The 12,402-nt window shown below is 44.7% G+C and overlaps 1 protein-coding gene across 35 annotated transcripts in view; it reads left to right on the top strand.

The window, feature by feature from the left end:
- Nucleotides 1–6,658, top strand: part of LOC129641171 (uncharacterized) — a 148,959-nt gene extending 142,301 nt beyond the window's left edge. For 30 of the 35 annotated variants that reach the window (XR_008709204.1, XR_008709205.1, XR_008709200.1 and 27 more), the window contains 2 exons: nucleotides 1,964–2,070; nucleotides 2,413–2,615. Coding sequence is in view for 1 of the 35 variants with exons in the window: in XM_055565955.1 (XP_055421930.1) it covers nucleotides 1,964–2,070; nucleotides 2,413–2,468; nucleotides 5,793–5,918; nucleotides 6,014–6,022 (298 nt within the window). In the remaining 34 variants the exon portion in view is untranslated. Of the gene's footprint in view, nucleotides 1–1,963; nucleotides 2,071–2,412; nucleotides 2,616–5,792; nucleotides 5,919–6,013 lie in introns of those variants that run through there. The other 5 variants (XR_008709228.1, XR_008709230.1, XR_008709231.1 and 2 more) reach the window with 2 other exon arrangements.
- The last annotated feature ends 5,744 nt before the right edge of the window (nucleotides 6,659–12,402 follow it).

Raw genomic sequence — 12,402 nt, 5'->3', positions numbered from 1 at the left:
ACTCATGCAGGTCTTTTCTCTTCTATTTTGCCTGGAAGGTTGGGTGGTCACTGGTTCAGTTAACAGAGTGTCTTTTGGTTCTCTGGAATAAGGTCCTTCACACGGTCAATGTATAAAATTGTAAAAGTCAATATTTGAAATAATGTATATTCCTATTTGGTAATTTTGCTTTTTTGTTGTGTGTTAGAACTCATCACCAGACCAAAAGTCATGGAGAGCTTTTGTTGTTTTCTCAAATTGTATAGTTTTTTAAATGGAATTCTGGTGTTAGTTGCAAAGTTTGTGCTTCTGTTCATTTCGTTTTTTTTAATAAACAGTTATTTATTTCTAGTTGATTGATCACTGCTTTACAATATCGGTTTGATTTGTCATACATCCACGCGAACGAACCATAGACGTACTTGTGTCCCCTCGCTCTGGAAACTCCCTCCCACATCCCATCCATCCCCACCTCTCTAGGTTATTACAGAGCCCCAGTTTGAGTTCCCTGAGTCCTAACAGCAAATCCCACTGGTTGTCTACTTACAAATGTTGGTGTACATGCATCCATGTTGCTCTCTCCATTCCCCACCCTGGTCCGTAAGTCTGTCCTCTATGTCTGCATCTCCGGTGCTGCTATGTGAACAGATTCGTCAGACCCATCCTTCTCGATTCCATGTTTTCCTCTTTCTGACTGACTTGCCTGTTTAATACGCTCTCGGTTCATCCCCTTCCTTAGAGCGGACTCAAATATGTTCCTTTTTATGGCTGCATTCCATCCAGGCTCTGACTGTTCCTTAGCCGTGTTTTGAGGAGGGTCATGGAGCCATTGTGCTCCATTTCAGTTTGGGCTTCCAGTCTGAGTGCTCACAGCAGAGCTGCTTGTGAGTGAGCCCTCTGAGGTCTGTGAGCATGGGGCTGCCCACTCTTCCCTGGTGGGAGCTCTGTCTCCTCAGGACCCTCAGGACTCGGGCTCTGGGGTTATGGGGCTGCATCCCAGCTGAGAGGAGAGGGGTTGCCTCAGTGCCCGCCAGCAGGGAGACGCTGCAAGAGGGGAAAATGAGGACGAAGTAGATGTTTCCTGTGTCCAGCTGAGCGCTGACCGGAGGTCCATCTCAGAGCACTCGGGGGGTGGGGGTGGGGGTGGGGAGAGCTCCATGTACAAATGGCAGGTTTTCAGTTCGATTTCTGTTCGATGGCCTAGAGGATGACCTTCGCAGATGTTCTTCTGAGTAGTTGGCCAGTTTTCCTGTCCCTGTTTCTTCAGAAGAGTGTCCTTTCCTCTTGGCTCATTCCTGGTTTGATTTTCATGAACTGACCACGTCCATGTGGGTTCACTCCTGGGCTCTCTCTTCTTTCCTGGAGTCCCTGTGTCTGTGTTCCTGCCAGTTCCTCACTGTGGTGGTTACTACAAGGCCGTGCTGTAGTTTGAAGTCGGAGAGGAAGATATCTCCAGCAGTGATCTTCTTTCTCAGAGTCTTCTTGGCCCTTTAAGGTCCTGTTCAATATTAGCAGCCTACTAGTAGGACTATTTCTGTTTCTGTGAAAAGGCCATTGAATATCATTTTGTGATGGCACTCAGTGTATTTGTTGATGGCTTTGTTTGAAATGGGCATTTGAATTCCTCTTGTTCCAGTGTTTGAGCGTGGTGTCGTTTTCTGTTTATTTGTGTTTTCTTTGGTTTCTTTATCAGTGCTTTCTAGTTTTCTGACTACTGGTCTTTTATGTCCTTGATTAAGTTTGTTGCTAGATGTTTTATTCTTTTGGGTGCAATTATAAGTGAGATTTTCTTAATGTTTGTTTCTGTTTGTTATTAGTTTATAGAAATGCAAGTGATTTTTATGTATTGATTGGGATTGTAAGTTGTAGTAGTTTCTATGATTGTAAATTGATCGAAAATTATTCAACTTTACTGAATGTAGTCTAACAACTTTTTGTGAAGTTATGGGGAACATTTTATTTGCAAAATCTGTTTGTTCTGCAGACCCAAGGCACAGTGGTTACTAATAGACTTCCCACAGTACTTCTTCATTCCATGTGGACTCCTACAAGGACAGTGGAGCATCACAGCTTCCCTTGAACTTCGCCTGGGTAAGTCTGAACTCTATAGAAAATTTTCTGCCTGTCTAATTCGATTTTCTTTTATGGTATCGACTTGTTTGTTTTGAAACATAATTTCCTTTCTGGGTAAAATGTACAGAAAACTCCTAGCAAAGGGAAAAAGTGCTCGCATTTGCCACATCATCTAAATCACTCTATGTGTTTTATTCAAAGTGGGTGCATTCTCCTGCAGAACCTCCACATAATCTCCAAAATCAGGACATCATTTGATTTCTGCACTATAATGTAATCCACAGCCCCACTTCCCTTTCAGCAGTTGTTCAATTGTATGAATATATCTTTTCTTCCCACCCCACCCCCCTTTTTTTTTAGGAATGCTATGGAGATGTACGTTGATTTGGACAAACTTGATGGACTTAGAGCAGACGGTGAATATGGGATCTGTGTGGCCTTTTCTATATGGATATTTTTCGCTAAAGATGGTTTTAATGTTTATTCATGTTATAAAATGTGTGAATCCTGCATTCTTTTTTTTTCTCCATAGTAATTAAAAATAAATAACATGCCATTTACCATTTAGCTATTTGTAAGCATACAGTGTTGTAGTATGAACTCCCTTTCCTTGTTTTGCACACCGGTTTATTATGTGTACCTCATGCGTGCTTTGAAGAAACTCAGGAAACTGAGTCAGTGACTGAAATGGCCCAAGATATCACGTTAGATACCATCTTCATCTAAAACCAAACCAGGGGCTTCCTGGTGGTCCAGTAGCTAAGACTGGACACTCCCAAAGAAGGTGACCCAGGTTCAATCCCTTTTCCGAGAACTAGATCTCCCATGCCACAACGCAGAGTTGCATCCTTTACCTAAATATCTGGCTGGCTTCAATGAAGGTCGATCTGGTGCAGCCAAATACAAAAAAAAAAAAGAATCAATATTAATAAAAATAAAACCAAAGGAAAGGAAGGATATGGTCGTTCTACAGATTTACATCTTAGGTTTTCCTATTGATTTAAAAAAAAAAAGAGTTTCACAAGACTGTCATCCTTCTATCTGGTCGAGGATTCCTTTGAAATGAGATTTCTCTTGTAAATGTGACTCACAGAAGAGCCGTCTTGAACTTGGGTGTGAGAGATGAGCATGTGTCCTCTTAAGAAAAAGAAAGTTAATTAGGTCCAACTAATTTTCATGCTGAAGTGGTATATTTTGGGGTAGCATTTGCTTCCCTTCACTTTGGATGTATCCCAATTTGCTTACACAGTCATCGCCCGAAGACATCCTGATATTTGAAAGTCTTTAGCTCTTAGAAGTAGAGCTGTGTGTAATTGTGTGATACTTTTTGTCTGGACACTTTTTCAAAGCTGTTTAGTAAGTGCTAGGCGTGTAGTGTTCAGGTCACAGGTGAGCCTTGTTTAGCTGTGGAAAAATCCAGCTAAGTTTCTCTGGCACGTGGGATCTTCCTGGGTAAGGGATCGAACTTGAGTGTCTTGCATCATCACGCAGATTCTTTACCACTGAGCCACCAGAGAAGCCCCGCGCCCCCTTCCCCTTTTTGAGCTTACTGGATCTAATAGGTGTGCAGTGCTACTTCACTGCTGTTTTACCTTGTAATTTCCTAATGACATATGATTTTGAGTATTTTTGATATGCTGATTTACTATCTGTATCTTTCATTTGACCAGGAGTTCAGATTTACACACTTTTAATGATGTTGTTTGTTCCAGATATTTTGGTATATTTGGAGTACGATCCTTTATCATATATGTATTTTGTCAATACATTTTTCTGTGGCTTGCATTTAAGTTGTGTGAAAAAGGTTTTTCACAGTTTAAATTTATAATGTTTTAAAGTTCATGTTATAATTTTTATGTCCGTTTTTGGATAGACTTTAGTGTGGTTTTTTTTTATTATTAAATTTCATAAGCAGAACTAAGGTACTGTAGATACAGTTTTAAGCAAAGCTGAGGTACCATAGATACAATTTTGCCTTTTGTCTGTTGAGACGTTTGAGTGAGGTTGGTATACATTGTAAAATTATATCTACATTCATTTGACTGGATATGACTTCCAATTATTTGTATAATCGGTTTTGGAGATGTCATGAGAAGTCAGTTTCCCCAAGGGAAACTGGGCGGGTTCTGTGAAACATGAACTGTCTTCGATCCCTGGGAATCCCTTTCTGTTCTTCTGGCTTTGGACTTGACTTGTTTGGATATTTCATACTAGTGGAATCACGGAACGTTTCTCCTATTTTGGTTTATTTCACTTAATATAATGACCATAAGGTTCGTCCACATTGTGGCATTGTCAGAATTACCGACTTTGAAGGGCTGAATCAGATTCCATTGTGTGTCTACCACAGTTTGTTTATGGAACTGGCTGTCCATGGACACTCAGATTGCCTCTGTTTGTTGGCCAGTGTGAATCACGCTGTTGTGACTATGACTGCAGAAATATGCATTTTTTTTTCAGCCCCCTTTTCCAAACCTTTTGGGTACATAGCATGAATTAGAATTGAAATATCTGTTTGTTCCATGTGTTAGTTTTGGAGTAATTTCTGTAGTGTCTTGCGCAGTGGCAGAACCATTTCAGTTTATCTTTTTGTATGGTAGAATACTGTTCAAGCTTTTGAATATACCCTGTGATGCATATTCATTCACCCACCGATGGACACTTGAATGGGTTCTACCTTTGGGCTATTGTGAATAAGGTCGCTATGAATATTTGTGTACCAGTTTTTGTTTGAAGTATTAACAACTACATAGTACTACGTATGAAAGAAACCACAAGGACCTACTCTATAGTTTCAGAAACTGTATTGAATATCCTATGATACATATAATGGAACAGAATCTCCAAAGGAATATATGAAAAAGACACAATACCCTGATAATTATTGTGCCAACACTGTGTATTTCTACACACCACTAAAATATTCACATTCGTAAGTATATTTCACTGCTTGGTTGTATAAAAATAGAGAAGTCGAACAGAGAAGAAATAAACTTCCTGTCATTGCTCATCATCATTTATGCACTACTACTACCTGTAACACGCGTTGTATAAATAAGTGCTGGACTAGGAACTTACATTCGTGTAAACCAAGAGATGGTGAAGGGGTAAGGAAGTACAACTTACTGAATTCCTTAACGAAGGATTATGGAACTCTATGCACATGAAGTGAATGAAAGTCAAACGGTTTAGTTTAGCCACATTCTTCCTAGAGTGATGAGCTTCCACCCCACCCAATGTTAGCTCACAATTAAATCCTGCAGTCATCTGGCCTCAGTGTGTGCTTCCTGCCATCCAGAACGCAAAAGCGAGGAAGTCCTGACAAAATCGTTGCTATTTTTCTTTTTTGGATTCGTATTTTATCGCAGGGCTTGGGGAAAAGAGGGCCTAGCCTGTTTTCAGAGTTGCATCCCAAGGCTTGCTCTGGCGTGTTACCTATGTTGACAAACTGCTGATCCTGTTCAACAAAGGACAGTGATCTGCACGTCAGTATCTGTTGCTTGAGCTGGAATAGTAGGCATCCCTTCAAGTGCAGTCCTTCATGCTGAGGCAGGTCTACCTGAAGCAGTAGCATAAGATGAACACATTGATCATAGAGACATCGCATCCCATGAATTTGTAAGAATTTTTCAGGTATACCGATCATCATTGGAGGAACTGACTTGTCCCAGTAATAACTGGAGTATCCAGCATAACAACAGTTCCTTGACTAAATAATATGCTTATGGTACTTCTTCCAGCGTTCTTTCTCCTACCTCGGTCATGAACAGGAGAAGCTGATGGCAGTGGTTCTTGAAATGTGTATCGATTCCTTGGCAGCACGGTCAGTAAATACTCTGCCTACCAGCGCAGGATATGGAAGTGATGTGGGTTTGATCCCTGGGTCGGGAAGATAACAATTCATACACTCATTTTATGTGAACAAGTTTTATACTCATGAGTGTTTTTCTTCTGTATACAGAATATATAGGTGAACTATAAAGAAAGCTGAGCACAGAAGAATGGATGCTTTCGAACTGTGGTGTTGGAGAAAACTCTTGAGAGTCCCTTGGGTTTCAAGGAAATCCAACCAGTCCATCCTAAAGGAAATCCGTTCTGGGTGTTCATCGGAAGGACTGATGGTGAAGCTGAAACTCCAGTTTTTGGAGAGCTGACTCATTTGAAAAGACCCTGATGTTGGGAAAGATTGAAGACAGGAGGAGAAGGGGACGACAGCAGATCAGCGACCCAATGGTCACGAGTTTGGGTAAACTCTGGGAGTTGGTGATGGACAGGGAGGTCTGGCATGCTGCGGTTCAATGGGTGTCGCAAAGAGTCAGACACGACCGAGCGACTGAACTGAACTGAACAGGAAAACAAATGCTGTTCAAGGACACTGAAAGAACCCTGATGTTGAAAAGCAGATCTGTATTGTGAGCAATGCTTAGAAATCCATGAGTTGACACATAGTATTACGCCTATCATCCTTGTAGTTCCCTCAGTGAAATATGTTGCGAAAAGCTCTTCCTTTGTGGTATAGATTCATGAAGAAGCTAAATAGCATGAATCCTTTACGTTGACAACTGTGAATTTAAATCTCCTGTGAATCCTATGTGACAACCACACATACCAACATGGTTTATTAGTATTCTATCAATATTTTTAGTCCTACTGTATTTCAACTAAAAATGTCACTATACAATGGTACATGAAGTCAAGACATAAAATCAGGGCAAATACAAAATATTCCATCCTTTGAGAAACGGAGCGAAAAAATATTGTGCTTTGACTATTGCATTTTTATGTAGTAGATCCTTAAGTATTTTATTCACCACACCCAACTGAATGGTCCACAAATGCTTCAGAGAGGAAAGGATTATTTCTCTTTAATAATGAGGAGTTCAACTGCTCTCAAAGCAAATACCAGACAGTAATCACCATGCAGGACAAAGTTGATTATTCATATTTAGATTACTCATTCGTTAGCTTGCCAAAGGTTCTAGATCTGTTACCACATTTTTTTTTACATAATATCCGCATGTGAAAGTGAAAGTGGCTCAGTGGTGCCTGACTCTTTGTGACCCCATGGACTATACAGTCCATGGCATTCTCTAGGCCAGAATACTGGAGTGGTAGCTTGTACCTTCTCCAGGGAATCTTCCAGACCCTGGAATGAAACTGGAGTCTCCTGCATTCAGAAAAATCATGTCCCTTGAATTTCTAGTTTACTGTATAGGACCACGGCAATGTGATTACATAAAATTGCTTAGTTTCCTTTACGTTTCTCTTGTTTGATATAGATAGCAGCCTTTGGTTCTATCACTAGCATTGCAAGTAAAAAGAAAAAAAACATAATTAGAGCTCCAATAGTATTTTTACTGTTAACGATAAGTATAGCATAATGTGCGACCTAGCAACAGCTAGTGAGCCTAGGACTGTCTGGAACATTCTTGGATCCTGCAGGAAAACACCCTGTGTGCGCCCCTCGATACCGGGCCTAGAGACCAAAATGTACATGAAAGGAAATAGTGGAGCTGGGCAGAGTAATGCGCCCAAACATGTCTGACAGAGTGCCGCAGCCTGCTCCTTCATGGGCAATGCCACTATAACCTAGGAATGTCATTACATGGTTCACAGATGGCATGCAAGATGCTAGGCCCTGACACTGAGCTCAGCCCTGACTCTGAGTTTCGGTCCTCTGAGCAGATCTGGACGTCTCCCATTGTAGAAGCTAACCTGTTCCTTCCAAATACACGCTTGCAAACACACACCAGTTGGCTGACTCTCCTTCTACAAGGGAGGCTTCGTTTACCCGCATTCGGTGAACTTCGCTTCCCAGCTGACGGACAAACCACTTATTGTAAGTATTTTCTCAGGGACAGTTTCCCCGGGGCTGGGGCTGAGATAAGGGACCCAAACTCATAGGGAAAGGCAAAACCACATCCACATGTCTTTGCTCTGTAGGAGAGCTCTAGTGTACATAAGCCTGTACATAAGTGAACGCAGACACTCTGTGTGCGTGTTGCTGCGTACCCAAAATAGGGCCACAAGGAGCCTCATGCTCTCCATGTGGCGTGGAAGCTGTGCAGCCACGCAGCAGCTGAAGAATCCAACCAATTGCTCTTTTCTTACCTCTGACAGAGCTCGCATTGCCGTAGCCCTTGGCAGTTTGGAAACACTGGACCCTAACCCCTCTCAAAGTAGGCCTGGGTTCTAGTTCAAATAGAAAGGCAATAGTGGAGCTGAGGACGGGAACGCGCCAGTCATTTATCACACGCTCCCGCAGCCTGCTACTACAGGGACACTAACGCTAGAAGCTAGGAATGTCTTTGCAAGGTGCGCAAAGGACAGGGGAGAACCTCGACCCTGACTCTAGTATTTCAGTCCCCTGAGCAGATCTGAGGTTCTCCCGCTGTAGAAGCTAACCCATTCCTTCCAAATACAGGCTTCGTAACACAGGGCCAGTTGGCTGCCTGCTCTTCCACGAAGCAGGCTTCCTTTACTTACAAACTGTGAATTCCACTTAACAGCCTGGAGGAAAATCACTTCTTGGAAGATTTTTTTCAGAGGCTGTATCCCCAGAGCTGGGGCCAAGCTAGGGTACCCATACTGACAAGGGAAGGCAAAACCACATCCAATGTCTTTGCTCTGTAGGACAGCTTTCGTGAACCTAAGTCTTTCAGGAATATTTCTGGCTCCAACAGAGTCAAATTCTGAGTGTGAAGCTGCACAGCCAAATAGGGGCACAGAGAGCCTGATTCTCTCTGTGTAGCTTTGAAACTGTCATTCAAACAACAGCTTGAGAATCCATACAATGCTTTCCCTTACCTCAAAGAGAGTTCTCATTGCTGTAGCCCTTGGCAGCTTGTCGAAATCCGCACCCAAACCTTTCTCCAAGTAGGCCTGGGTCCTAGTTCGGATGAACATGCAATGGCGGAGCTGAGGCCAGTAAGGCACCAGTCAGGTCTCACACACTCTGGCAGCTTGCTCCTCCAGAGACAGTAAGGCCTCTTTTACTCTGCAGGAGGCTCGCTCTTACTTCCTGTGAACAGTGTTTCCCAGCCTGGGCGAAAAGCAGTTCCTGGAGATCTTTACTCTGGCTGTTTCCCCGGAGCTGGGTGGACTTTGGGGACCCCACTCACAGGGGAAGGCAGAACCACATGGACAGGTCTATGCTCTGTAGGAGAGCTCTACTGAACCTCATCTCGGAGGAACATTCTTTGCTCCTATAGAGACATTTCTGGGTGTGAAGCTGCATACCCAACATAGGGGCACAGAGAGCCTGATTCTCTCTGTGCAGCTTTGATGCTGTCATTCAGAAAACAGCTTGAGAATCCATACAATGCTCTCCCTTACTGCTGAGAGAATTCTCATTGCTGTAGTCCTTGACAGTTTGTAGAAATCCGCACCCAAACCCTTCTCCAAGTAGGCCTGGGTCCTAGCTCGGAACAACAGGCAATGGCGGAGCTGAGGCCAGTAAGGCACAAGTGAGGTCTCACACACTCTTGCAGCCTGCTCCTCCAGGAGCAGTAAGGCCTCTTTTTCACTGCAGGAGGCTCGTTTGCCTTGCCTTGCCTCCTGTGAACTGCATTTCCCAGCCTGGGCGCAAAGCTGTTCCTGGACATCTTTTCTCAGGGGCTGTTAACCCGAAGCTGGGTCGGACCTCGGGGGCCCAACTCACAGGGGAAGACAAAACCACATGGACAGGTCTATGCTCTGTAGGAGAGGTCTAGTGAACGTCATCTCTCAGGAACATTCTTGGCTTCTACAGAGACACCTCTGTGCGTGAAGCTACACACCCAACATAGTGGCAAAGGGAGTCTGATTCTCTCCATGGGGTGCTGATGCTTTGTGTCAAAGCACCTGCTAAGAATCCATCCGCATAGGCTTCCCTCACCTTGACAGAGGTCTCATTGCTGTAGTCCTTGGCAGTTTGGAAAGAAGCAGACCCTTACCCTTCACTAAGTAGGCCCTTGTCCTAGTTTGAATGGAAAGGCAATAGCTGAGCTGAGGCCAGTAAGGCCCCCGTCAAGTCTGACATATTCCCGAAGCCTGCTCCTTCATGGAAAATAACGCTAGAATCTAGGAATGTCTTTGCAAGGCTGGCAAAGGGCAGTCAGGAACCTTGACCCTGCCTCTGGAATTTCTATCTTCTCAGCAGATCTGGAGGTCTCGGTCAGGAGAAACTAACCCATTCCTTGCAAATAGAGGCTTCCAAACACAGGCCGGTTGGCTGCCTCTTCTTGCCCGAAGGAGGCTTGCTTATCCCGCCTCCTGCAAACTCCACTTCCCAGCCTGGGGGATAAGAGGTTCTTGGAGATCTTTTCTCAGAGGCTGTTTCCACGGAGAAGGGGCTGAGCCCAGAGACCCACACACACAGGGGAAGGGAAAACCACATGGACAAGTCTTTGCTCTCTAAGAGAGCTCTAGTGAACCTCAGTCTTTGACGAACGTTCTTGGCTCCTACGGGGACACCTCTGTGTGTGAAACTGCGTACCGAACATGGGGGCAAACAGCCTGATTCTCTCTGCAGGTTTAATGCTGTCGTTCAGAAAACAGCTTGAGAATCCATACAATTCTTGCCCTTACCTCTGAGAGAGTTCTCATTGATGTAGCCCTTGGCAGTTTGAAGAAATCTGCACCCAAACCCTTCTCCAAGTAGGCCTGAGTCCTAGTTCGGAGGAACATGCAATGGCGGAGCTGAGGCCAGTATGGCACCAGTCAGTTTTCACGCACTCTGGCAGCCTGCTCCTCCAGGGACAGTAAGGCCTCTTTTTCTCTGCAGGAGACTCACTTGCCTTACTTCCTGTGAATAGCGTTTCGCAGCCTGGGCAAAAAGCGGTTCCTGGAGATCTTTTCTCAGGGGCTGTTTCCCCGGAGCTGGGGCGGACCTTGGGGACCCAACTCACAGGGGAAGGCAAAACCACATGGACAGGTGTATGCTCTGTAGGAAAGCTCTAGTGAACCTCATCTCTCAGGAACATTCTGGGCTCCTGTAGAGACAACTCTGTGTGTGAAGCTACACACCCAACATAGGGGCAAAAGGAGCCTGATTCTCTCCGTGAGCTGCTGATGCTTTGTGGCAAAGCACCTGCTTGAGAATCCATCTGTTTACGCTTCCCTCACATTGACGGAGATCTTATTGCTGTAGCCCTTGACAGTTTGGAAAGAAGAAGACCCTTACCCTTCATAAAGTAGGCCCTTGTCCTAGTTTGAATGGCAAGGCAATAGCTGAGCTGAGGCCAATAAGGCGCCAGTCAAGTCTGACATATTCCCAAAGCCTGCTTCTTCAGGAAGATAATGGTAGAATCTAGGAATATCTTTGCAAGGCTGGCAAAGGGCAGTCAGGACCCTGCACACTGCCTCTGGAATTACCGACTTCTGAGCATATTGGGAGATCTCCTTTAGGAGAAGCTAACCCATTTCTTCCAAATAGAGGCTTCCAAAAACAAGCCGCTTGGCTGCCTCTTGCTGTCTGAAGGAGACCTGCTTTTCCCGCCTCCTATGAACCCCGCATTCCAGCCTCTGGGAAAAGCGGATCTTGACTATCTTTTCTCAGGGGTTGTTTCCACGGAGCTGGGGCCGAGCCTGGAGCCCCAAACGCACAGGGGAAGAAAAACCACATGGACAAGTCTTTGCTCTCTAGGAGAGCTCTAGTGAACCTCACTCTGTCAGGAACGTTCTTGTTTCCTATGGAGACACCCCTGTCTGTGAAGCTGCGTACCAAACATGGAGACAGAGAGAGCCTGATTCTCTCTGTGCAGCTTTGAAGCTGTCGTTCAAACAACAGCTTGAAAATCCATACAATGCTCTTCCTTACCCGTGAAACAGTTCTCATTGCTATAGCCCTTGGCAGTATTTAGAAATCCGCAACCAAACCCTTCTCCTAGAAGGCCTGGGTCGTAGTTTGGAGGAATATGCAATGGCGGAGCTGAGGCCAGTAAGGCACCAGTCAGGTCTCACACACTCTTGCAGCCTGATCGTCCAGGGACAGTAAGGCCTGTTGTGCCCTGCAGGAGGCTCTCTTGCATTACCTCCTGTGAACTGCATTTGCTAGCCTGGGTGAAAAGCGGTCCCTGGAGATCTTTTCTCAGGGGCTCCCTCCCCTGAGCTGGGACGGACCTTGGGGACCCAACTCACAGGGCAAGGCAAAACCATATGGACAGGTCTATGCTCTGTAGCAGGCCTCTAGTGAACCTCATCTCTCAGGAACATTCTTGGCTCCTATAGAGACACCTCTGTGTGTGAAGCTGCGTACCTAACATAGGGGCACAGAGAGCCTGATTCTCCTGTTCATTTTGATGCTGTCGTTCAGAAAACAGCTTGAGAATCCATACAATGCTCTCCCTTACCGCTGAGAGAATTCTCACT

This window comes from Bubalus kerabau, unplaced genomic scaffold (assembly GCF_029407905.1).
Source record: "Bubalus kerabau isolate K-KA32 ecotype Philippines breed swamp buffalo unplaced genomic scaffold, PCC_UOA_SB_1v2 scaffold_92, whole genome shotgun sequence".
Lineage (NCBI taxonomy): Eukaryota > Metazoa > Chordata > Mammalia > Artiodactyla > Bovidae > Bubalus > Bubalus kerabau.
Note: the sequence above shows the minus strand (reverse complement) of the source record. Positions and strands in the feature narration are given on the sequence as shown.